Source organism: Rhyacophila brunnea, unplaced genomic scaffold (genome assembly GCF_057557595.1).
Source record: "Rhyacophila brunnea isolate RB1 unplaced genomic scaffold, BYU_Rbru_1.0 scaffold_11, whole genome shotgun sequence".
In the NCBI taxonomy this organism is placed as follows: Eukaryota; Metazoa; Arthropoda; class Insecta; order Trichoptera; family Rhyacophilidae; genus Rhyacophila; species Rhyacophila brunnea.
The window spans coordinates 2,995,295-3,021,948 of NW_028232763.1; the positions used below are offsets into that span (position 1 = coordinate 2,995,295).

The window sequence follows — 26,654 nt, forward strand, 5'->3', positions numbered from 1 at the left end:
AAATGATAATTACTGTATAATATTTTTTACAGAACAAAGAAAACCATAATATGTACTTATACAGGGTAATCAGATGTCATGTTTTAATTTGCAAACTTTGTTACAAGGAATGGTTGCTCTTTGCACAGTATCCACAAATCTATACTTATCCAAAAACAACAATTTTCAAAATGCTCGACCATCAGTGGGGGGGTTCTAATTCAGCGGCTGCATATTAATATCGTAGCGTTTTTCAAATTGTATTTAGATCAAGTAAATGGCTGCATAACTTGGACCAAGCGTAATCTGACGGACTAAAGATCTACAGACCAAATCTATACTGAATCGTAGTGCTTGAAAAAAAAATTTGTAACTCACCATATCAACTTATAATTACTTGAAATATCATGAAATCATCAAATAATCATGAAATAGTTCTACAATTCAAATAATAGAACATGGTTGGTTATCGATGGTAGGAAATGTTTTCATGCATTAATGATTTTGTATTTATTTTTTCTAGTCGAATGGCTCGGTAGTCTAAATCTTCAATGTCCGCCGTACCACAATCCCGCCTCATTCATCATTGAGGTATCCTGCGGAGAATATGGAGAAAACACAAAAAAATTGGTCAACGCTATCGAAAATGGAAAGCAAGACATTAGGTGAGATATATTTTCTTCACGTCATTGCTACATCATAATATGCATTATTTAACTGATATATTCATATTAACTAGCTGAGCCAGCTGGCTCTCGCCAGTCTGTCTCGCTAGGTCTTGCAGACGGCTTGGCGGTGTTGGATTTTATTATAATTGTGAAGTATGCATAGATGGCGCCATAGTTTTCTCTTCGGGATGGATTTTTTATTCAAAGTCAGTTTGACATTTCGCTGATAGTAGTAGAATGAGGTTGCGGAATCCTTCATCCAGCAGTGGATTGATCCTAGTTGATGATGATGATGATAACGATATGAGTATGTAGATAAATATAATATCACCAATTTTGATAAATACAGCAATTCAAATGACAGAAAGGAATAGAATCAGGCTAGAAAACCCTTCATCCAGCAGTGGATTAGATCAGGTCGATGGTGACGATGACGATATTAATATGTAGATAAATATAATATCACCGATTTTGATAAATACAGCAATTCAAATGACAGAAAGGAATAGAATCAGGCTAGAGAACCCTTCATCCAGCAGTGGATTGATCCTAGTTGATAATGATTTAAATAATATGAATACGTGTATAAATTAAGGCGCTAAGTACCAAAATAATAAAAACTGACATTTTTATAAAAACATGTTCTACATACCAACGCCAATAACTTCAACTATAGTCTAAGTGCCTCAAGCAAGTCAAAAAAATACAGCAAAATAATTAAACCTGTCGACGTTGTAAGTCCGTTGGCGTGTTTTATTTATAATGGTGTAAGTAGCACTGCAGTGGTCAACGGCATTCAATATAAAATAGCTGACGATGGTGTGTTGACACTTGCGAGTTCTTAATACCTAAAATTATAGAAGCTGCCGTGATTGCTTCACACTGTAAAACTACATTTTTCAAAAGGTCTGCTTCATGAAATTTTACTGCAATGACTCGGTATTTTCTAACTACAGGCAATACTACTTTTTGGTACTTAGAGCCTTATTTAATACACCTATTCATATGTATAACACCAATTATTGTTGAATAGCTTTTAAATATTTTTGGGTTATATGAGCCAATTCAATTGAATGTTTATAAGTTTCATTGGTTTAAAAAATTATCATTTAACAGCCATAAAAAAAATGTTACGTTATTAAATTCTGACATATATTCTATGGTTGATCCAGTGTTGCCATGTCTACTTAAATTTCAGTAGATCAACTGATATTTTTTGCCAATATACTGAATTTTTGATTTTTTTTCGAAATTCAAGAAATCTACTGATATTTGTGTTTCTCCATAATTGTAAATTAACTGATGATTCTTTCAATAATAAACTTGAAATGATTTACGCATGACCTTTTTTGATGTTATACACTTCTAAATTGACATAAAAAGCATTGTAACTCTACCCAAGAGCGCCATTTTACCCATTAATATCATCATTGCTTACAGAAAATTAATATTATTAGTTATTGTTATTCTTATTAGTTTTAAATCATATCTAATAAACCACATTTTTCAAAATCTACTGATATTTTATGAAATCTACTGAATTTTTTGTCAAAATCTACTGAAATTTTAAATTTTGACTTGGCAACACTGGGTTGATCGCATAGTCAGTGTCGCCATGTCTATCTACTGATTTTTTTAAATTTTGGCTTGGCAACACTGGGTTGATCGCATAGTCAGTGTTGCCATGTCTATCTACTGATTTTTTTTTAAATTTTGACTTTGCAACACTGGTTGATCGCATAGTCAGTGTTGCCATGTATATCTCGACACCTCCTACGTATAGTATTGTAACTTCATAATCGCAACTTTACAGGAGAGCGGTTTAAAGATACAAAAGCTTGGTGTAAGTCGACCTTTTGAATGTTTTGCACCAAATTTGGGATGTCTATTGTCAATTATAAATAGATTTGTTTTGCATTCAAGGATATCTAATATTTTTTGTGGTTTATCAGAAAATGCTGTTACAACATTATACTGCGGAAAAGAATTTGTTCGAAATATTGTATCAAGCACATACAATAGTTTACGGCGGAATCTCTTACATGCATTTAGTTGTATGTGATACTTATCATAATTTACGTCGTCCTAGTTTTGTTGAAATATATTGTATATACTAAAAACATTTTGTTACCTAGGATTTTTTGCGTATTTTAAATCATAATTCGGTAATAACAATAATTAAAAATTATGGTATGGGTCGTCAGACAGGTAGGTTGGAAAAAATACTCTCTAAATAAAATTACTTAATAAAACATATAAATTTAAGTCTTTCATGACGTGATAAAAATTAAACATTCAGACAAAAATAGAGAAGAAACAATTTCAATCAAAAATCCAATTCAAGGAAGTATGTAAATATTGAAATAAAATTAAAAGCAAAAAATTAAAATTACAATCACTTCAAACCAAAGTTCTTACGAATTCTTGGTAAATTAATATAATCAATAATATCAAAGTAAAATCAGACAAGGGAATAAATAACAATGGGTGATTAGATGGAAGGGTGCACTTCAGGTTAAAATATACGTGAAACTGAAAAAAAATCATTATGCAACTATATATTTAGTTTGGAATTAATTTTCAATTATATGATGTGACAAAAGAACCATGCAAAATTTAAAACATCCAACCAAAAAGAAATTGTTTACACTGGCATATTATTAATTATTAAGCTGATTTTATTTTCATCCTACGAGAACACAATTTGGTATAGGTTTTCGTATTCACAAATAATAAAATCAATCTTCCTCAGAATCTGCTGGTGGAATTTCAGTGGTAGGTATTGACATATATGAAATTACTGAAAAACTCGATATAACTCCAGGAATGATTCCACTGTTGCACATATTCAGTAAATCATCTGTCTTAGCTTTTGGAATTGGCAATATTTGTGATTAAAGAAAATGAAGTTTCTCGTTGCGTGGGCTAGGTGTTACTTTTCACGACCATGGTTGAGTAGACAGTGCTAGACAAGTCGCACTTGTAATTAATCTTAAACGGATCATTGTGATTTATAGTAATTTGCATTAGTCCATAATATATGATATTTTAATAGAGCTCTGAAATCAAACATGTCTACGTGATTGATCCCTACCACATCCTCGGGTTTTCTCTCTTGTTTTTCCCATCTAACTAGACAGTACCGTTCTGGAGGTGCAAAAATTTATTTGTTTTTTGAACATCTTTCAATCAGGGCTTGAGCGCAGTCCTCTTCATTTTGCGTATGTCCCCATTCCAAAAATGTGTACTTTACATTAACATTATAGTTATGGACCGCATACAGTCATGTTAAAGTCATAATTAATGCGATTTCTGTTTGTTAGACCAAAACCTGAAGTCTTTTGCTCATTGGGCACAATATTTGATTACAAAATTAAGTACGCAACTTGAGTCCTCATTTGCACCTCGTTTGCCTTCAGCCTTCTGCTACATGTATAATGTAGCAACCATTTGTATGAATTGAAAAACAGTGAAATTAAAAACCGATAATTTACGTTTATAATAAAATATACTCAAATTCCCGTGAAGGGCATTCTGCCATTTGATGATTGAACATCATGTTTATCAAATAATTTGAACTGACGATCAAGGTTCTTGCCATAAACTGGTAGTTGCTCAGTGGATGCTACTCTTACTTGTAAGTTTTTGAAAATGTGACATTGGTCACACTGGTCCTTTTTAGGGACATAGTTACACAACACAATTTAAAATTTTCATTGATTATGAATAATTGATACTGCTTTTCTGTTTGAGCTTTATGTATGTATATTGTGGGTTCATACCATTCATTATATAGTTTAAACAGAGGGATAAAATCCAGGTCGCCATCCAAGTGAAATTTGCTTGATCGCTGTCGAACATAATATGATTCGTCCGGTTGGATGGACTTAACATGGTCGGAAACACTGATTTTCATATCATAAGTTAATACAACATTATAATGTTTGTATCGACTTCGTTGATCAGGTATTAAAACGCAAGTTTCATTATCCACCTTGTCCAAAGCTGTGCATACGAATTGGTTACAAATAGAGAATGTAGCTAGAAACTTTTTTTGCAGACTTTTACCAATTCTATGTTATTTTCATTTCGTCAAATGACATTTAATGGTAAAACTTCGCCACGACTGAGTTTCAGTAAAAACTCTGCATTGCTTTTCATTTATCGCTAATTTAGCTACATATTTCCACTTTATTTCGATCACCCAAAACCTTAACCATTAAAAATGGGGGGATTTTTTTAAGGATTATAAATCTCATGCCTTATGGTAACAGTACCTCTTCAGGTGATTTTTCACAATAATAGCTCTATATAATTTATCCAATTACTTTTACTATTAATCTTTTCGAGAGAATGTAGTCTGTTTGTATCAGCAACGCTGGCACTAGTCTCATCATCGTCACAAATAATGTCTAAAAGTTCCATTATCATGTTTTAATTAGCACCTGGAGGCAGTGGTGACTCTGTAAAAAGCAAAACAACTAAATAAACATGAATTTATAAAAGTTATCACACGTATACTATTGCAACTAAAATTGTATGTCGCCGTATAATATGATAAGTACTACATACAATTTATTTTACTAAAATAAGCACGACGTAAATTACCATAAGTGATAGATACAATATTTTTTTTCAGTTTTTTCCGACGTAAAATATGGTAAATATTACATACACTAATAGTTACAAGCAAAGAAACGACGAAGACAATGGTAAGTATTACTTACGATACTTTTTGTTGTCGTACGAGAAAAAAATTAAAAATATTAACTTACCTTGAATTCTAAAGTCACAGTTTCCCTGGGTAGAATTTATTTCGTCCATTGTTGTTTTACTATTATTATCCGTTTCTATAATATTATACGCTGTACTATTAATTGTCCCATCTGGCCTAATCACACATTTTTGTGAACGCATAGATTTTCTATCAATTTTTGTATTCTTGACACTAAAGTGCTGTAGAGGCGGGCATATTGCGCAATTTTCATTGGCATTGTCTAGATCTCTTCATTATGGTATTTAATATTTACCAAATCATACAAAAAATACAATATAACCAAAAGTTCACACTGGTAGCGGTGTGTCACCTCCCGTCCGAAGTGAAGTATCGTAATTAGCAGTAACAATACACCCGCGCGGCAAGATCTCCGTGTGTTTCCCGCGTATACTATTGCTAAATACTTTACCATACTTCACGTCGGAAAAAATTCAAGATATTTGAGATACAATAATGTGCAATGCTTGAAAATCGCACTTATAATACAAATTTTGAAATTCTGTAAATGGCATCATATGTAATACATACTATGGATACGAAAAATGAAAAAAAGTGAAAAACGTCATTTTGTTAGTTACAATAGTATACGTAGGAGGTGTCGATCTACTGAATTTTTAAATTTTGACTTGGCAACACTGCAACCCAGTGTTGCCAAGTCAAAATTTAAAATTTCAGAAGATTTTGAAAAATGTGGTTTATTAGATATGATATAAACTAATAAGAATAACAATAACTAATAATATTAATTTACTGTAAACAATGATGATATTAATGGGTATAATGGCGCTCTTGGGTAGAGTTACAATGCTTTTTATGTCAATTTAGAAGTGTATAACATCAAAAAAGGTCATGCGTAAATCATTTCAAGTTTATTATTGAAAGAATCATCAGTTAATTTACAATTATGGAGAAACACAAATATCAGTAGATTTCTTGAATTTCAAAAAAAAATCAAAAATTCAGTATATTGGCAAATTTCAGTAGACATGGCAACACTGCTGGGTTGATCGCATAGTCAGTGTTGCCATGTCTATCTACTGAATTTTTAAATTTTGACTTGGCAACACTGGGTTGATCGCATAGTCAGTGTTGCCATGTCTACTGGAATTTCATTAGATCTTTGGCAAGGGATGGTGTGATGAGGGGTAGGTGATGAATAAAATCAGAAGGTTTTGATGCGTATAAAAGTAATTCCCCAAATTTATTATCCCTTAACACAAATTACAGATTCAATTTACAGCTTGAATAATACAAAGTTTATAAATTAGATTACGACAATAGTGTTTGTGATAAAAGTTATTTTAACGTTGAAGCGAGCGGCGTGTTATTAAGACGAGCGAATTTAAGGTACTGATTCCTTGTTGGATTGCCACGTCTGTTTTTATATTGAAAGTAGACAAAGGAAATGCTATCCACAGCGTGGGTAAATTTATTGTTTGGTTCCCACATTGCGGATAGATTCCTGGGATTTTGTCTGCGAAATTTGATTAAGGTACAAACGTTATCAGTCCAACAATGGATTTCACACGACACAATGACAGGAATGCACTGTTTACTCGTTCATTCCTGTGATGGACAACTGACACCCGGCACTTAAGCATTTCTTCAGCCGGCGGGAGGTGATCATATGTCCGTTCTCACGGCAGTGTTTTGCTGATTATTAAAAATATTGAATTATTAAAATGTTGTAATTTTTAGGTTTTAACTGCTATCTACACATTGCACTGTCTGCGGACTACTTCCACCCTCAGATCTACTGAAATTGTTGTCAGGAAAAGAAGAAATAATGATATTTGTGATGAACAAAAGTCACTTTTTACATGATTTTTTAAAAGACACTTGTGAGATTATGTCAATATGCACGCTTTCACCAAACACAATCGTTGAATTTCATACATTTTTGTCAATCAATGGTATTTTGAAGAAAAAATCAAAAAATCTACTGAACTTTGAAAATGTTAGTTGGCAACACTGGTTGATACCTTTTAAATATTTTTGGGTTATAATGAGCTAATTAAATGTATATAAGTTTCATTGGTTCAAAATAAAAATTGATTCAACAGCCTTACAAAAAAAAAAAAAAAGTGACATCATATTTTAACCCTTAACACTCGAGTGCCGCCATATCGGCGGCATTAGAAGTTTCCCGTATTACTCGAGTGCCGCCGTAGCGGCGGCATCGCCTATAAAGTCATTTTTTGTAATATTTTCAGAAATTTTTATAATGTGATTTCAATCAAGTTAGAATGAATAATAATAGGTTATTACATTTATCTGAGAAAAAAGTCGGCAAAAGAATACTGCGTGCCTAATTTCAACATAGTATTTTTATCGGAATCTTCTCTTTTTTTATTCGTAGGTCGTCGCTTGCAAGCAATGTTTTTTGTCACATAAATTTTATTTATTGAACGTTCCCAGACTAGAGTGAAGTGTTTGTCACGCATGATTTTGAAGTGTGTTTATATTTTTTATTGGTTCTCGCTTGCGCAGGGGCGTCTCGTATATTTTACAGTTTTATATTTGAATACTGTTTTTGATGACAATACTTACTAGTATATTATGCCGATTCGGAACCTATATAATGTGAAATACTCTAATGAGTCAAATGAAAATTATTACGTATCGATTTATTATTTTTTGAGAAATCTTTTGATAATGTGTACCGCACTGGGAATGAGTTGTTATGAGCCCGAAACTAATTTAGGAAATTTACGAGACAGCCGCTTATATTACAAGTGTATTTGAAGGCAATTCATTTGTATCATATTTACAGTCATAATGGACGATTTACACTTTAAGCCAGTTCTCTACATACCGCTATTTCATTACGATTCTGTGATAAGCCAGGATTACATATTGGAGATTGCTTTGTGAAATACCACACAATCAAGAATTATAAATAAACTAAAAATAAGTACAGTATATTCATTATAAATTTATTTTACAGAATAAAAAAAAAAAAAATTTTTTACATTTTTTTCACCAATTAAATGTTTTATATTGAAATTATGCTTTGTGCGGGAAAAAGTCTCGAGTGGGTGGTATGTACCTATAAAAAAAATTTCGAGTGGAAAAGGTTAAAATTTTCCTTGGTGTCGTAAAACGCCGATATGTCGTACGCCCGCGTTTCAATGAAATGATCAGTTTTAATCGGAATTCGTATAAATGTTATTGTTTATTTGAATATTTATAGTTATCTATGGGTGCTTGTTATAAATGTGAGTTATTATATAGTGCTGTGCATTTTTAAATCATTAGGAGACGTAAATAATATCACCTGTCGTTTTTTACATAAACAACAAATAATGACGTATGTTACCTTGTTTTTAAAAGTGATTTTTTTGTGACTGTGTTAAGTTATATAAAATTGTGCTCACTTCAACTTACAGTCACTCGAATGCATCTCATAAGTAAATATGTGGTGAGTCAATTGAAATACCGTATGTTAGTATACATAGCGTAATAAATTTATAGTGTCAAAAGACTTGATTTCCGTCAGAGGTGTAGAAACTTAACATAAACAGAGAACTTAATTTATAAAAATTTAAATAAATCAGTTCTAATATGTTTATCGATCAATCTTATTACGATTAGTTTGTGAAAATTGATTGTATATATCGGTTAAAACGCATTTTAAATTTAAAGCGGCCATTTTTGTTTAGTCGGTTCGAGTGTTGCAAACATTGTGAAAAAATAAATTCCCATATTGTCAATAATGTGACGTATGTGCCGGAAAGCTTTAGAGAAACATCAATATTATATCGCAAGATAACTTAAATTCGGAAAACCCTTCCTTTCATACTCTATATGACCTATTTGAATTTCGAACGTTCAATTAGTGTGTTTGGCGTTTGAACCCATCGGACGTGACGAATAAGGCACACAATCGCTCGCAAAAACGGGCAAATCTGTAGGATAATAATATATAGGAGATTATCCAAATTGGTAATAAATTATGTTGACTGCCGGCAGAATTGTAAAATATTGTAATTTCAAGCTATAAATAAGGTGAGCTGTTTATTTTATTAATGGTAGCCTCATACATGGGTAATGAAAGTTGAAATGTGTCATATGCAAAAATTACTTTGCTCAATTACTTCATACTGAAACTGGAAAAATGTATACATATTATTACACATCATTCATACACGGAATCAAACTGTTAAGAAAAGGGGTGAAATGTTGTAACGGATGGTACTACTATTGCGTCGATACAAAGTGGAATGCTTTAGGGGAATTTATTGGTGATTGGCATCAGGGACCTCTCTTTCAAGAGATATTGATTACAATTTTCATGGAAGAAGTGGAAAAACTATATGTAGGCATACAGGATTGTGCAGTTTATTTAATTTCTATGGTGTTTCATCAAGGATTAAAAGTAAAAATAGATAATAGGCTACGGATGTCGTATGTATGAAAAGTATGGGATAATCTTCAACACATGTTAAAGAATACGTTATTATCAATATAATGTTTGAGGCTTTCACGGTTGTTTTTTATAGTAGTAGATTTTTGGGTTTCCACCGTGTGTCCTTCTTCCTTCTTTACTCGACGTTTCGGGCTCGTTGCAGAGGCCATTATCAAGAGATGATATGTTCTATGATGAGAATGTAGTGTAGGTGTGTGAATGTAAACATTGCTCTAAGAATGTCAGAAGGAAAATTAGGAAGTTAAGCTGTCGCGGATGCCCAAAAAAAGTATATAGGCCAAACTTCTAGAACAGTAAAGAAGCGTGTGAGTGAACACGAGAGGGCATACCGACTTAAACATTACACGATGTCAGCAATTGCCGAGCACTCGATGGATACAGGACACAAATTTGACTTTGAAACCAGGATATTGGGTCGGAATAAAGGATATTTCGCACGATTGGTAAAGGAGGCCATTGAAATCCATAGAAACCCTGAAAATATTAATAGGGATGATGGATTACGGTTAAAAACATCATGGCTTCCGGCATTATTAGCAAAATCCAATATTCGAGCTGGTATCCCTGGTCGTAACGATTGACAGATTACTCTGAGCAACGTTTGCTCTTAGCTAATCGGATTCCTTTTGACATTCTTAGAGCAATGTTTACATTCACATACCTACACTACATTTTCATCATAAAACATATTATCATCTCTTGATAATGGTCTCTGCAATGAGCCCGAAATGTCAAGTAAAGGAAGGACACACGGTGGAAACCCAAAAACCTACTACGTTATTATCAATAATTACATCTGTATCATTATAATATGCATTAAAGTTTGTCATGTAAATGTAACGCGCATTCATTATTCGAAGAAAGTTGACGAGCTTTGTTTTACTTAGGTTTTATGACTTGACCGTTATAAAGTAGAGTAGTAGAGCTTCAAAACCTTGGTGCGTGGCGATTGGTTTTACATTTCTATCTTAATAATTTGTTTTATGCACATTAATATCACGTTAATTGAATCCAATAATATCAATATTTTGTTTAATTTCTCCTCACATTGTTGTTGCAGGGATGGAAAGGTATTACCGGCTCTGAAAGGTTTCGAACTGAGCAATAAAAAGACCCTGGAGAACGCGCTCAACCCGCAGACCAATGGACTTGCCAAGAATGAGATGTCTCTCTTGCCGTATGAGAAGTTCTCTGATGAGGAGCACAATGCTATTGTACCGTCCAATGGAGTCCTAGCGTACGCCACTAACGATATTGCCAAAGGAAAAGGTAACATTCTTTTATATTTTTTAAAAGATTTTGATAAGCATTTCATGTAAGAACTACCAGTTAAAATCGTCATGATTTAGTAGGATGCTCATAGCTTAATTGAAAAAAGCACACTGGTGCGAATCCAGCGGTTACAGGTTCAAGTCCCGTCAGTTGTCGTATTTTTTTTCTAAAAAAGATTATTTCTAGTGGATATTTGCATGAGACGTTTTCACATTATGTATGTTCAATATATAGAATGTTCCATTCTCAAATCTTGTCTTTTTCCTTGAATAAAATAAATAGTTTATCAAAGCTCAACCATTTCCAGTAAGGCCAACCTCATTGCTTATTTCCTAAAGTAGACAAGGGCATGTCATTAAATAAATGGTATATATAGTAATATGAATTAATTGTGAATATTAAAAGATAATTTATGATTGTGTGTTTATTGCAGGCGATGGTGCTGTCTCCATTGAACTAGAAAAGCCTGACAACGTAAGCTCTGCCCTGCTCGATGACACTCTCTCCACATCTCTAAAACGATATCCAATCAGCGAGTTAAAACAGTTCTGGGTTGTTCTCAAGAGAACTCTTCTGTTCAGTAGAAGAGATTGGGTAATGATTTTGCTTATAATTTAATATTTTGAATTGTAAGATAACTAATAATATTATGAATGGTAAATTTACGACAGTAGCAATTGCAGAATAAATTACAACTATTTATCAAATATATAGAGAGACAATGCAAAGATGTTGACAGTATGTTGAACGAACTAATTATAATGTACTATAATATGATGGTTAAGTAAAACAATAAATAATATATTATGGCAGTGGTCGGCAAACCGCGGCTCGTGAGCCACATGTTTTTTCACTTTGGCCCCTTGAGTGCCCCCTCTGCCACAAATGCTCTCTGCCCTATTTGACATGGCTACAAAGAAAAACGGAAGACGAAAACCATGAATTTAAAGTTGAATGACTGAGACTTTCACGTTTATTCAAAACTTCAATGGCCTACCGACCTATATTATTTGTCGGGAAAAATTGGCACATAACAAGAAGTCAAATTTGAAGAGACACTTTACAACTAAACACGCCCTGTCATGTCATTTAGGACTAAATATCCTGTCGGTGATGCAAGGAAGAGAACAGTTGAGGAACTTTAGAAGAGTCAAGAAAAATCAAGTTCTGTATTTAATTACTATCTTCCAACAATGTCAATATTGCAAGTTTTGTGGTTAGTAAAGCAATTTCTATGAGAGGAAATCAAGAGTAAATTAAGAAGTCGCCTTATTGATGAGAACCTGGAATCGTGCTTAAAATTAAAAACAACACGATGAAAACTTGACTTCATCGGTTCACTTCATGGCTATTATGTATTCACATTAACTAAGTGTTTGTCAGTCATTGTCATGATTTAATTTTATGGATATCATACTTACAATTTAATTTTTATCAATAAATAAGATCATTATTACATATGATATCAAGTTTTATTAAGTTAATAAACGGTGTACCTACATATACAATTTGAGTTTAAGAAATTTGGCTCTCAAAAGATATCTCAATCGTTGTACTGTTGATATTTGGCTCTGTTGACTAATGAGTTTTCCGACCACTGTATTATGGCAACATCGCTTTTAGCGATAGAAAGTGCTGCTATTTTTTTTTAAATTCCCATTTTCCATAAATAAAATATTTTTTAATTGAAATACAATGATAGAAATATGAAAACTGCACAATATAAATTGAATATTATGTAATAGTAAATTAAAGTGATTTTTTGTGCTTTTTCCACAATTTTTAATTTGTCAAAGTTAATGTCCATTGTGGTTAAACCAGTAAAAAGGCAGTATGTATACACATTGATCACATATAAGTGTGGTCAAGATTCACATTTTGATTTATACATAATATGTGTAGAAAAATTATAAAATTATAATCAATTCGTGTTCTTCTTCTTCCAGACTCTTATGTATCTCCGACTGCTAGCCCACATCCTGGTTGGATTCCTAATCGGTGCTCTCTATTACGATATTGGAAACGATGGTGCCAAAGTCTTATCTAATTTGGGTTTCCTCTTCTTCAACATGCTGTTCCTTATGTACACTTCTATGACCATCACCATTCTCAGCTGTGAGTGCTTCTTTTATACCATTGTAACATTTTGAATAATTATAGTTCACTGTATAAAGAACTTTTATTAACCTTTCTAACGCGGCAACTGACTTTAGTCAGCCTATACGCGCGAGTCATCCGCGCGTCAGCTGACTAAAGTCATTTCGATTTTCGTTTGCCTAGTACTCCTTTCGGCCAGGCGCGAATAATTCGAACATTGATTTAATTTATTCAGAAATCATCCTTCTCTTGACATCTGTCAATGGATAGCCTAAACTTTTGTTCTATCTAATTTAAATAAATATTTTTCGGGAGCGTGTCTTGAATAAAAAAATATCAGTCATCGGGCCAATTCAAATTTGCCGCGTATATAGTGTCTTATCGCTTCTTAGTGCATGTGCGTCGAAGACATTTGACTGACGTGTTTGTAACGATACGAGTTTGCGATATAATAAGTTATATTGTTTTTTAATGATTGAAAAACTATTTGGTGCGTAAACTGTTAAATAGAATATTCGAAATTTACATTGATCAAAGTGAATTTACAAAATATTTTTACAAAAGGAATGCTTTTGGAGATTGCATTCATTCGCCTATCTGCTATTATATTATCCGCGAGTAAATAGTTTCGGAAAATAATTTGAACAAGGTGTCATTTAAATATACCTAGGAGTCCGCGATTCAATATGTCTCTTTGTTTATCATTGATTAACATTTTTAAATACTATTTTCTGGTTATAGAATTAGGTGAAACAGACAAAAATTATTTATTTACCCTAGTTATCAGCCATTTATAAAGAAAAGACACAAACAATCAGATGCCCGTTCCCGCATAAATGCGGAAATTGTCGTATTACGCTACACCAGGTCCCGCGCTACTGAATTTTTATACACTGCGCGGCAAATCATCGTCTGCTGGTGTGAGACAGACACTTGAGAATTATTTTTTTCGTAACACTATTCAAAAGGGTTTGATTCATGACTACTATTTTTTTTTATGGAGAATTCTTCTTATATTTATAGTCGAAAATAACTCGAGTTACTTACTATCATGTCATTATAATAAAATAAGAGATTACCTATTCTAGTACCAGTGGGTCTATTCTATACTTATCGACCGCTAAAGTGATAAAGTAATAAATATTATCATACTTAGGGTAGGTTTGTATCAAAATGTTAGCACTTATTGTAACAATTACACGAAGTTGGTTTTTATTGTTGCAATAAGTGCTATATTTTAACAGCACCTATCTTGCTGCTGTTGAAATATCGCACTTATTGCAACAATAAAAACCAACTTCGTGTAATTGTTACAATAAGTGCTAATATTTTGATACAAACCTACCCTAAGTTTGATACTATTTATCACTTTAGTGTTCGATAAGTATAGAATAGACCCACAGGTTATTGAAGTAATATAATAAAAAAAAAAACAAATGAACTTGAAAATAAAATTGTGGTGACTATAAAGCATTTAGAAGTGCAAAAAGTGTTTGAAATTTAATATTTTACGAATTGTAATAGCCTAATAGGTATTCGAAAAATAAACCGTTTTGTTATAAACTATGTGTCATTCGATTCCATTCAGTTCGGGGTCAATGGTAGGTACAAACCAGGCACTGGTGGTAAGTACATTACTCTCAAATAGCCAGTAGTTCTCAAGGATGATTTATTTATACTCGACCTGCAGTGCTGCAATGTGTATGGGAGTTCAAATAAAAGTTACACAGTTTGAGATGTCCTGGATGCTATAAAAATGAGCTATTTATGACTGATATTTTTTTAACACACTCAACAAAAATGCTCATAAAAGTCATAAACCATATTATTATTCATTATGTGTATGACATATTTGTCGAAATCGTAGCCGTAGACTATAATACTGAACTGTTCTTACACTTGTTAATCTGTCATCGACGCATTAGTCCAGCACCATTTCGTAAGTGTCATGGCGCCGCTCGAGTAAGCCGGCATTTTTTCAATGAAGAAATCTTGGTCGTGATTTCTTATCAGTTTTAGGCGACGAATGTTTATTTTTAGAGTCACATAAAATATTAGGTTCTGTCATAATCATTTTTGAACTTGACTCCGATTTTTTACTACTCTATTTGTGTATGTTTGACTGACATTTATTAAGATTTATTGATGCTTGAAATAACAACGCGCACTGTTGTACTAAGTCGGGATTCGTAACGCTTAGAAAGGGTTAAGCTTGTAACACTAATGTTTATCTCAGTGCGACGCGACCCTTGCAAATAAATCTCAAAATACAAGTGAGAAGCTTACTAGAATTGAATTTCTAATTCAAAATAACTTGCAGATAATTTATTCATTAGTCTTAGTAAGTTTTTTTTTAAAATACTTGAATTAACTATTTATAAAATATGAAGCATAAAGTCATTAATGAATTGAATTTTTTATGTTGTCTCACTGTTTCTTTCAGCTAACGATATTTTTAGTTTCGCAAAGATAATAATTGATACTGTATGTGTATGCCTGTAATGGCAAGACTGTAACAATATTGCACTGTAAATTTATTACCCACAATATCACCAATGTATTTGTATTATTTCAGTTCCATTGGAAATGCCTGTGCTACTAAAAGAAAATTTCAACAGATGGTATTCTTTACGGTCGTACTACTTGGCCATTACCATTTCAGACATTCCTTTCCAGGTGAGATTTGTTGCCATGTTTCAATTTAAATTTGTATTGCAGAATATTTATTTTTTTGTGTTTTGTTTAAAATGTTTAAATGAAATTCTTGAGGTGCTGAAAATTAAAGGATTACAAGTCATATTTCTCACATCACCACATTTTATGCATAAAATAGGATTCAAACATGTACAAGATTCCTTGGTATGAAACGTTATTTTGTATGTCAGTAGGGTGGAGAAAGGCTATTATATAATGCACATTAAACTTGTCATATGTATTTATGTGACTAAGACTATAATTGACATAATATTATGGTATTGGTTAGCTTTTAAAAATCAGTTGAACCCTGCTTAATCCAAACCATAATAGTTTTAGTATATTTTGGGCGATACGACAAAATTGTGCATACTTTTTCATTGATACTTATTTGTTTTCATTGGATTAAGAATACATATTACACATATTGTTAGTTCATTTTTTTTAAATTCATTAATCCTGCTTAAACCAAACTATAATAGATAAAAAATATTATTCTATCTTGAAAATATTCAAAATTATGTATGATTTAATTGCATAATTTTAGATATTTTATAGATAGACGAGTATTTTTTGACTATTATCTATTATGGCTTGGTGTACGCAGAGTTTATTTTAAATTAAATTTTAAAAGCCAACCAACATTGTCTGCATATTGTAGTCTTATTTCAATGAAAACAAATATGTATGACTTAACAGCTTACCTCCACCTTTGCCACTGATGTATGTAGCATTTGATTCCTAAAATTTGATTACTTTTCATAAACTCATGTGTTTAAAGGTTCCCACGTATCTAATTATAACGTTTTTGCCCCTTTAAGCACTAATAACAATAATATCAATATTTTTCCCTGGAAGAGTAATAAGGGATTAAGGATAAGGGACAACAAGACTCCATTTACAGAATATTGACAATAATTACGTAGAATTTACTAGTATACATACTTAACTTTGAAGTAAATTACTTAATTTGGTCAAGTCCTCAATTTGTATTTCAATATATTTTTCAGATGTGTTTTGCCTTTTGACATCTTCCAATCAATTCCTTAACTGTTCAGATAATGAGAATTCAATTTTTAGTCGTTTCAACTTTGGAAAGATAATGGGACGTAATCCACACAAATCAATTTTTACAATAGGCACAAAAACGTTTTTGTTATGGTTTTCGGCAATGACATTATTAATGGACGACGCACTCAATACAGTAGCTAGCAAGTAAATTCGCATGTACAGGTAGACGTCACGCAATTTCCATTATGCGATATCACGCATCGGGAATTTATAGCAATACGACCTTTATTGTAATGGCGTTAGAGCAGTGTTTCTAATGTCAATGTTCATTTGAGAGAACCCGTTCGAACCGAACCATTCAACAGACCCAACAAAAAGCATCAGGAATTTATAGCAATATCACCTTTATTGTAATGGCGTTAGAACAGATTATGCCATTCGGCAGACCCGACAATAAAGTGAATGTCATTTATTTTTCCAGATGATTCGTCCATATTAATGTCATTGGTTTTCGGTGAAAATTAAAATACAAAATAGACACCCTTGAAGTGCATGATAATTAATATTTTGGTTTTTATATCCCTAATCTGATATTATTTATCGAGTTAATTAAAAAAAAAACCAACAAAAATGATAGTTAAGTCGTTTTTCCCACGTCACGTCCTTCTTTTTTTTTTAAATTGCTAGCTAAATTTAGATAATAAATCGGCATTTGCAGCTTACATCCTTTAGACACGTGTATTTAGTTGTGCACAGTGTTATTATGCAATAAAACCTATTTTAAAAAAACTGAGGGTTACTCCTTTTTTCCTTTCTACAGTTGATTTTGAATTATGTAAGGTCATGAAAATTCTTCCTTTTTATTGAAAATAATTGAATAATGGTTGTTTTTAGGCGATATTTTGCATAATCTACGTGGTGATTGTGTACCTGCTGACGTCACAGCCGCTGGAGTGGTTCCGCTTCTCCATGTTCCTGTCAGCCTGCCTCCTCATCTCATTCGTGGCGCAGAGCGTAGGCCTTGTGGTGGGCGCTGCTATGAATGTTCAGGTAACTACTGCTACATTGTAGTGACGCCATACCGAAAGTAAAGTGCACAAATACCATTTTATCTAATGCGCAAGAAATTGGGCTGAAGTATTAATAGACTCAATAGAAATAGCACTCTAAAAAATACTTTTGGCTAAGTTAAATTGCAGAAAAATTGGCCCTATAAGGAATCCTATGAAGAAAATAAAAACAAGGGCTAATTTGTAGGTATATTGGGTTTCCCAACCCAATATAGTTTAAGTGAGAATTTGCAATATTGTCATTGTTATATTTACATCCAGTTGGTATAGCAGCCATCTCTGAAGCCACGATTAGTTAAAAATGCATGTTACGTTTGATTCAGTGCAACGACCTATTGGTTTGGGTGAATGGCTGACAACTTTCTTGTAAAAACATCTGTTAACATAACCACACATAATATGCTACACTCGGAGCGAAGAACACGGTTTAAAAAAAAATATATCAAATGTAACTGGTTTTTGGCAATAATTTGTTACTTCATCATGGAATAGTTTTTTCGGATGCACTTTCGGGACCAGGGCTTCGAACTAGAACTGAACCAAAAACCGTTATTTTTGTTGGAACAAAAACCGGAACCGAACTGAAAAAAAAATATCGGTTTTTCAGTTCGGTACATGTTCTAACATGCGTGTTGACATGATCTTCTCTCCACTTCAGCTATCATAGCATTTTACAAATTTATGACCACCATTAATTTTGGAGCGTGGCGCCGGGCCACCAAGTACCATAAAATGTTGGAAATTATGGTTGAAGATATTTTTTAATACAAATAAAAACATTTAAAAATCAATCACTCGGAGCTAAACCGGAAAAATCGTTATTTTTTCAGAACGAAAACTGGAACTGAACCGATATATTTTTTTTTACTTGAACCGGAACGATAACCGAAACAAAAAAAATAACTGTTCGAAGCCCTGTTTGGGACTCTGACACCGCTCCAAATAAGTTATTTTTACCAAAATGTCTCTTAAGCGCGACCCAAATTGAGGTGCATGTCACGGTGCTTGTCGCCTACTGTCACGGGCTGCCGGTACGGGAAAAAACGTGTGTAATGTTGTTGGTATTTAAAATGTTATCAGACTGATGCTACCATCCCGTAGCACATTTTGAACCTTTAAACGAACATTGTCAGTTGGCAAAATCTGCCGTAGTCACTAAAACAACAATGAGGCACTTCACTTTGAACTGCACTGCATCGGCACCTGCATGACGTTTTGAACGGTTTTATCATATTCCACATGACTGCACTTTTCGAATGTCAAATGTCAAAATTTCGAATGGACTATCACACCGTGGGTCCCAGGTTCGAATCCTGGGTCTGGCAAGTACACATATTGTTTTTCAATTTGTGTCTGTCAGGGTATGGACCTAATAGGTTGAGCATGTGGCTGACATCCATTTCTCGTAACAAAACAAAATCTGTAAACCTCTACTCTGTGGAGGCCCATATATTATGATCCTATTAGGATCGGACATGGTCGAAAGAAAGAATACCTTATGTCACTCAGCCAATTAGAGAATGATGTTCAAAGCACTCAGGAAGCGGTTTCTTATTTCAAAAATTAACAAAATAAATTCAAACTTTAAATTCACAAAATGTGTCAAAATCATAATTACATTACATACATCACTATGTTTGATCAGAGTCGCCATTGTATTAACAGATTTTTGTTTTTACGACAAATGGATCTTAGCCACTTGCTCATCCTACTAGGTCCATAGTCAACTCCTGTTATAAGCCGACACATTACTGCTTGGCCATCGTAGTACACTGTAGTTATATTGCAGTCAAAATCATAAATTTTATACTTCCGCACCTCTGCTAGCCGAAAAAAATATTCGTTATACGTCATAATACCTTCATTAAAACAAATTGTCCTTAGAATGATAAATGTCAACCTAGAAATTTATCTTATATCTCTCGTATATAATCTGTATTTCATGATTTTATTGTAAATGTTTCTAGAACGGAGTATTCTTGGCGCCAGTGATGTCGGTGCCTTTCCTGCTTTTCTCCGGATTCTTCGTTTCGTTTGACGCAATTCCAGTGTACCTCCGCTGGATCACTTATCTCTCATATATCCGATACGGATTTGAAGGTACAGCTCTGGCCACCTATGGATATGGACGAGGAAAGCTAAAGTGCTCCCAGGTAAACGGCCTTTTGATTATTTATTCTGTTAATATATTTATTGAAATGTTTTTTTATTAATAATTTTACTTTAGTTTTCGTTTTGTTTACTCTGAATGTTTGTCCTTGATCAATTGTAAATGGTGTGTATCTATGACAAGGAATACCTATTAAACAGAGATAAATGATTTTAACAAAGGAAAAGAATAACAATTACAGATCTTAGATGGTGGTAAATGTGTTATTGTATAACTGCAGTATACGGTAATGCAGGGTTTCCCAAACTATGTTCCGCGGAACACCAGCGTTCCGCCGAACCTGAATAGGTGTTCCGCGACCATTTGGAAAGGTTTTATACACTGCAACACATTTAAAGATCTTCTACTAAGTAGAAGTAAAATAAGTAAAACTAAAATAATCAAAGAATCTACTTCATATTGAAAGGCGAGTGATGATCAATCTCCACTGATGTTTATGACGTCAAGTATCTAGATAGGTATGGCTCCCACAAGGGGGGGGCTGACAGGCCTCTAGCCCGGCTGAGAGATCGTCCATCCAAGTGTGATAAACACACATCACAAACATGCACTAATAGTAAAAAAATGTCGCCTGCGGCGCTGTTTCACTTCAAGCATACCAATATTTAATAATATGTGGTTTTGTCATACTTACAATTTTTGATTATTGTCGATATTTGACATGTCCATAAGCCGGCTCGCACATCACAATTCGCCTTGTGTGCTTAACGGCCATAAATCAAAAGTTCTAAGACTTTCGATGAATGTTGCATCATACATCCTCGCACATCTGCCCAGCGGCAAACGTCAAACACGAAAAAAGAGAAGTCTCTCGTCTGCCATTTTTATTGTGTTGATTGTATGAACAAACGTCAAACGCTCACCGCGATGAGCGAGCAATGACAGTGTAGACAGAGACAGAAACAGAAATGGCCGATGGCCGCAGGCTGTGCGCTTGCGCGGAGGCGACATTCCCGAGATCGACATGCACGCTTTGGCCATTGCAACTAGACGAATGTCGCAGGGTCGCAGAGTTGCAGTTGCATCGGCCAATCTGCGAAGGTCCATTTGATAACGTTTGTTTCTTGGTTTACGATGACGTCACATCGACGAATTCGTCGTAAGACGCATGCGGCGAGTTCTGATGTGCGAGCCCTCTAATTGTGCATATCAACATAAAAGTATGTGTATTACAAATACAAAAAATCGCTAAAAATACCCTTAATTTTACCTAGAACACCATTTAGAATTTGCAACTGTAGATCGTCACATTGCCTTTAACCTTAGCGATAAGTAGGGGCCCCGCTTCGGGATACGGGGGCCATGATCTAGGTAAAGCGGAGGACCATCTTTTCTCACACCGTGCGCATGAAAAAGATGGGGTATATTGTTTTTAACTGACCGGCTGACAAGTCTTGTCAGTTCAACGACAGTTGCCAAAATTGGCAGAACGGTTAGCTGCGCTAATAAATAACCTACAAAATAAACTAAGTGTTTCGTTAAAATTTCCGGGTTTGCATTTGGGTTTGGAAGTGTTCCATTGCAGAAAAAGTTTGGGAAACCCTGCGGTAACGCATGATAATTCATTCTATCATATTTAACTTAACTAGAAAATTTCAGACTGCATTTATGTTCAGTATATTCGACATATAATGACATATGTGATAAATTACAATTTAAAAGCGTTTACGACATGTCATAAAAAACAAAGAAAAATAAGTGTATATTTAATACCGTAAATGACATGGTAATATGAATAAAAAAGTACACGGAAACACTCCGAATGAACTAAATAAACCCAATTTAAAAACAATGTCCACCTACACTCACCTCACATAAGTGGAATATATAAATATCTGAAGCGATTTGATTAAACACAGTTATGTATTGTTTTCCCAATTGGTATTACCAATGGCAAATTAATTCTGCACCTTGGGAAAACAAACAATGGAACAATCCTACTATATATTCTTACAAATATTAGGTAGGTACCATTATAGACTCAATAATTTCATAACATTTAATGGTGTCACTAGTTTCTCACGTTGTAATTTTGTTACTTATACATATTTATAACTGATTTACACCATTCGTAGCAATTGCAGCATTGTACGATTATGCTTAGATAATTCTGAAAAAGAAGCAATTTGTTATTCATAATTCATTTATTTTTAATGCGGTATTTCATCTTCAAATTAGTGGTTTGGATGACGGCACTCATATCTACCGAATAACCTTCAATATTGTTTTAATATTTCAGACATACTGCCACTTCAAGGCGCCGACGACAACTCTCGAAGAGCTGGACATGTTGAACTCAGACTTCACCCTCGACATTGCAGCTCTCTGCGTCATCTTCGTGGTCCTGAGGATCTCCGCATTCCTCTTCCTCAGTTGGAAGCTCCGCGCTACCAGATAGACACTGTTTTACATGCAGACACTCGCATATCAATATCTGTGTCTGTCTTGACATTTTTTAATTTAATTGTAGCAAAAGACAATTATTCACATACATCATTCACTTAACAAGTTGCTCAATGACACTCAGTTTTCGTTTTCATTTAAATAATTACTTGCGTGTTAATGCATAAGTAAAATACAATCAATTTTATATTGAGTGTTTAATTTTAAAAACTCGAAAATGTTTTAAGTTAATTTTGTAGTTTTTTTTTTTAATTAATTGTGTTATTATCAAAGCAACTTTTTGAGTGTATGTCTCGAAATACGTCTTAGAATTTTTAAATGTTAGTTATAATTATTATTATTTATGTGTACATAGAGAGAACAAATTTATTATAAAACTACACTCTATACATGTAACGTTTTTCGTAGCAAAAACTTTTATACTAAATAATGTTCGGTCAACACAGGTTAAAAGTATCATTGAAGTAATTGTTCATTTCATTTTAATTTATTTCAAAACCACACAGAAAGAGCGCAGGAAGCTTTTTATATTCAAATTATTACATAAAATAAATAATCGTTGTAAGTGTAACGTAATGTCATTGTGTAAATAATATATTAATTAATGTTGTGCCCCTTTTTCAAAATTGCCAAGAAACAAAAAAAAATATGATAACTGTTTGTGTAATAAAAACGTACTGATGTGAAACAATTTAAATTTTTCAAAATTATTGATATTATTACTGATAAACTAAGCAGTACTATTTGTTATAAATGTTTTTTTTTACGTAGCTTTTGTACGAATTTATAATAGTTAATAGTTGATGTATTTCTGCAAATGTGCGTAATGGACTGCTGTGTTCTTCACAGTTAAGTTTATTAGGTTAAGTCTTGATATGATATTGGTGATTTATTACGTTATGTATGTGAACAAAAAATTATTAGACTAATTAATTATATTATTATTTTAATGTTTCATCTAGCCGTAAGTTTTAAATACCACCCCCCCTGATTTATTATCCATTCCTTCCTAACTTCTCTACAGTTGAGGAACCGGATAGAAGAGGGCCGTAAATAGTAAACTATATACATAATTTGAAAACAACTAAATATAAAATCTTTTTGAAAAAATACGACACCCAGCAGGATTTGAATCTGTGCCAATTTGCTATACGAAATAAGCTACATGCGTCCCATTTAATTGCTACAAAATTTAGTAGTTTTTTTTTATACGCCTTTCTGAAGTCATTCACAAATTCCTTTAATTTTGGTAGTCGGATTTATTATTTTAGATCAAAGTTTTAATTACATTATGATAGTTATTATATATTTCTTTTAGGTTTTTTCAAATTTGTTACATTCTCAAATCTTGCGAATAGGTCATTGAGTAAAAGAAAAAGTACTTCGGTTTTGTGAAAAGTTTTGTTTTACGAATAAGGCTTATCAATACAATGTTGACACTTTGATCTTAAGTGGCATACGCAGCTGTCAGATCGAATTGATGTTTGGTGATACGGTGAAGACAGAATCAAGAATGTAAAAAATTCAGCAGAATGCTTCAATGATATGTACTTGGGTCTCTTTTATTCTCTCCTCAATTTTTCCACTTCACTTCTAGTATTAAGTAAATTGTATTTTTAAACGTGTTTGCTCAAAATTTTATAATGAATGTGATAATCGAATCGTTTCATAAATATGATATTTCGATTCAATTCCTCTTTTAATAGAAAAAAAACCGTAAATCGGTAAATAACTCTGTACTGATTTTTATAGATTTTTGCATATCTCGGCCAAGAAGTATGGACTGACAATATAGAAATGATATAATTTTTTTTTAAATTAATAAAATGATTAAAAACATTGAATTTCAAACTGATTTAAAGTAAATTAAGTCTGACGGTGTGCCTTTCGGGTTGAAATAAAGAGTAGTTACTTAAATGCTGGCAGCTTTGTAAAAAAAAACATCTAAATATTTCTTTTACCCAGTTTCTTCAAAAAAAGTTCTAACTTTGTGCCTTGCTGTATGAGGACTGATCGTTCATTCATACTACGACATCAATTCGCCAAAATCAAAAGAATTAATTCGTTTGCCAAAACGTGCAACTTCGCACAATGTTCGAACTAAACGTATTAAAAACCGGTGTATTAAATTAATACCCTAGTATTGAATACAATAATTTTTAAATGATAACTTGAACGTTCATCTTGATGTAAATTGATTTTTAATGTATTATATATATTATATTTGTTATAAGGATGTCTAAATAACTGTATAAATTTAAAATTATATTTTTCTTTGTTATAAGTAAACAATTGTGGTTGTCGGTGGAAAAGTAACCTAACTCATGAACAAACATTTTAAAATGAGTTTTATAAAAATATGTAACTCATATATTCCTATTCATTCCTAGATAGCGTTTACTTTCCTCATTGAGTCTTCCATATATCACATACATAGATAGTTTATGCCTTTGCGGAATTTTAAACACATTTAATTGAATTTACACCACTTCGCGCGTTGACTGTATAAATTTTTTAAATTATAGAAATCAATACGTTTTTTTTGTACTACGAACACAAACTGATTTAATTTTAATTAGATTACAAGAACAGCAATCACATTATTTGTTAAAAACTGATATATATCAAATTTAACGTTACGAATGTGTGAATATATCAACATTTTTTTTCCATTCAAAAATCATTTTATAATACCTTCTATATAGTACGAAAACAACTACATATTTAAATATAATATTACCCAAATGGAATGTTTATTAAGACACTGTTAAAAAAATATATAGTAAATAAATATGATGTTTTAGAGTTAATGATTTCATTATTGTTATTCTTCTTACTGTGGTGCTGTCATCTATCAACGGCTGGTGACTGAATCGCAGTACATCTGCTTGTTCTCGAGAGTCCAGTCACATTATTTCTTCATCATTACGAATATTGAAGCATGTGTGAGCTTGTGTATCTAAGAAAACCTCCTTCGAAGAGGTCACACTTCTCACTTAGGAAGACATATTGTCTGATGCAGCTTTTCTGTGCTTGACAATAACTTCAAATTCTCTTGACTTCATAAGTGAACGTGTTCGGCCCCGGATATCACATAAAGTTCATTGTAAATATCAATTTTAATTAATTTAAAAATAAATACAAAATGTATGTATCTTGCCAAAATTACATTTATGTTTAATAGAATTTAAATATATATTTTTTAGAGTAGTTTTACCATTAAATGTGTCTTAATTATGGTCCAACATATTATACAATTTGTCCATTAAATTTATTAGATAAAAAATAATCATTTAATTGTATTCTTCCCTTATTGATAAAATTTTAAAATTTCAAACAAACATAAATTAATGTAAAATTAATTAAATCTTTGATAATTTCATGAGGCCTAATTATTTAAAAAAAAAAAAAAACTAATTATTTACTTAATTTGTTACATTCAATAAAACATAGTTAATTCATTACAAAAAAATAGTTTATTTTAATATCAATCATTAATCAGCCGTAAAAATATCTGTAGTTTTGTAAATCCAAAGATTTTTATTGCACTTAATTGTAGGATGATAATGTTGTACGTTTTACACGTTTCTAATGAGTTCTATTTTGATTACCTTCATATTCGGTTTTATTTTTAATTGAATGATTGTTATGAAAGATTGAATAATATATCTCATTTTTAATAAATGTAATGTCGTGGTCTTATAAGAGATGTAGTTTTTTTTATTATTATATGCAATTTTACTTGGTAAGTTTTGTAAATGTGGGAAAAATTTTTGGAAGACTTGGACATGGAAATAAAAACGAAAAATCCTATAAAAACTGCTATTTTTCTTTATACATTTCCATACACTAATTGTCTAGATCAGTACTTCTCAAACTGGGGGGCGCGGCTCCCTATTGGGGCCTGGAGCTCTTGCCAGGGAGCAGCTAAATATTTCAGTTTTTCAACAAAGAATATCTCCCAATCTTAAATGAAGACCAAAGGTACAATTTTATTGGATAAGAACACCATTTGCTAAATTCTTAAAATATGATTATATTACTTGGACAGCTCAAGAATTGATTGATATTATTAGATCAGATA

The 26,654-nt window shown here is 32.6% G+C and overlaps 1 protein-coding gene across 3 annotated transcripts in view; it reads left to right on the forward strand.

Annotated features, from left to right (window-relative positions):
* LOC147078282 (ATP-binding cassette subfamily G member 4) overlaps window positions 1-26,378 on the forward strand; it is a 120,895-nt gene extending 94,517 nt beyond the window's left edge. For all 3 annotated transcript variants that reach the window (XM_085958228.1, XM_085958212.1, XM_085958220.1), the window contains exons 6-13: window positions 503-644; window positions 10,914-11,122; window positions 11,559-11,719; window positions 13,072-13,240; window positions 15,798-15,898; window positions 17,822-17,977; window positions 19,965-20,150; window positions 22,407-26,378. In XM_085958228.1, coding sequence (XP_085814354.1) covers window positions 503-644; window positions 10,914-11,122; window positions 11,559-11,719; window positions 13,072-13,240; window positions 15,798-15,898; window positions 17,822-17,977; window positions 19,965-20,150; window positions 22,407-22,565 — 1,283 coding nt within the window. In that variant the 3' untranslated portion in view covers window positions 22,566-26,378. The remainder of the gene's footprint in view (window positions 1-502; window positions 645-10,913; window positions 11,123-11,558; window positions 11,720-13,071; window positions 13,241-15,797; window positions 15,899-17,821; window positions 17,978-19,964; window positions 20,151-22,406) is intronic.
* The last annotated feature ends 276 nt before the right edge of the window (window positions 26,379-26,654 follow it).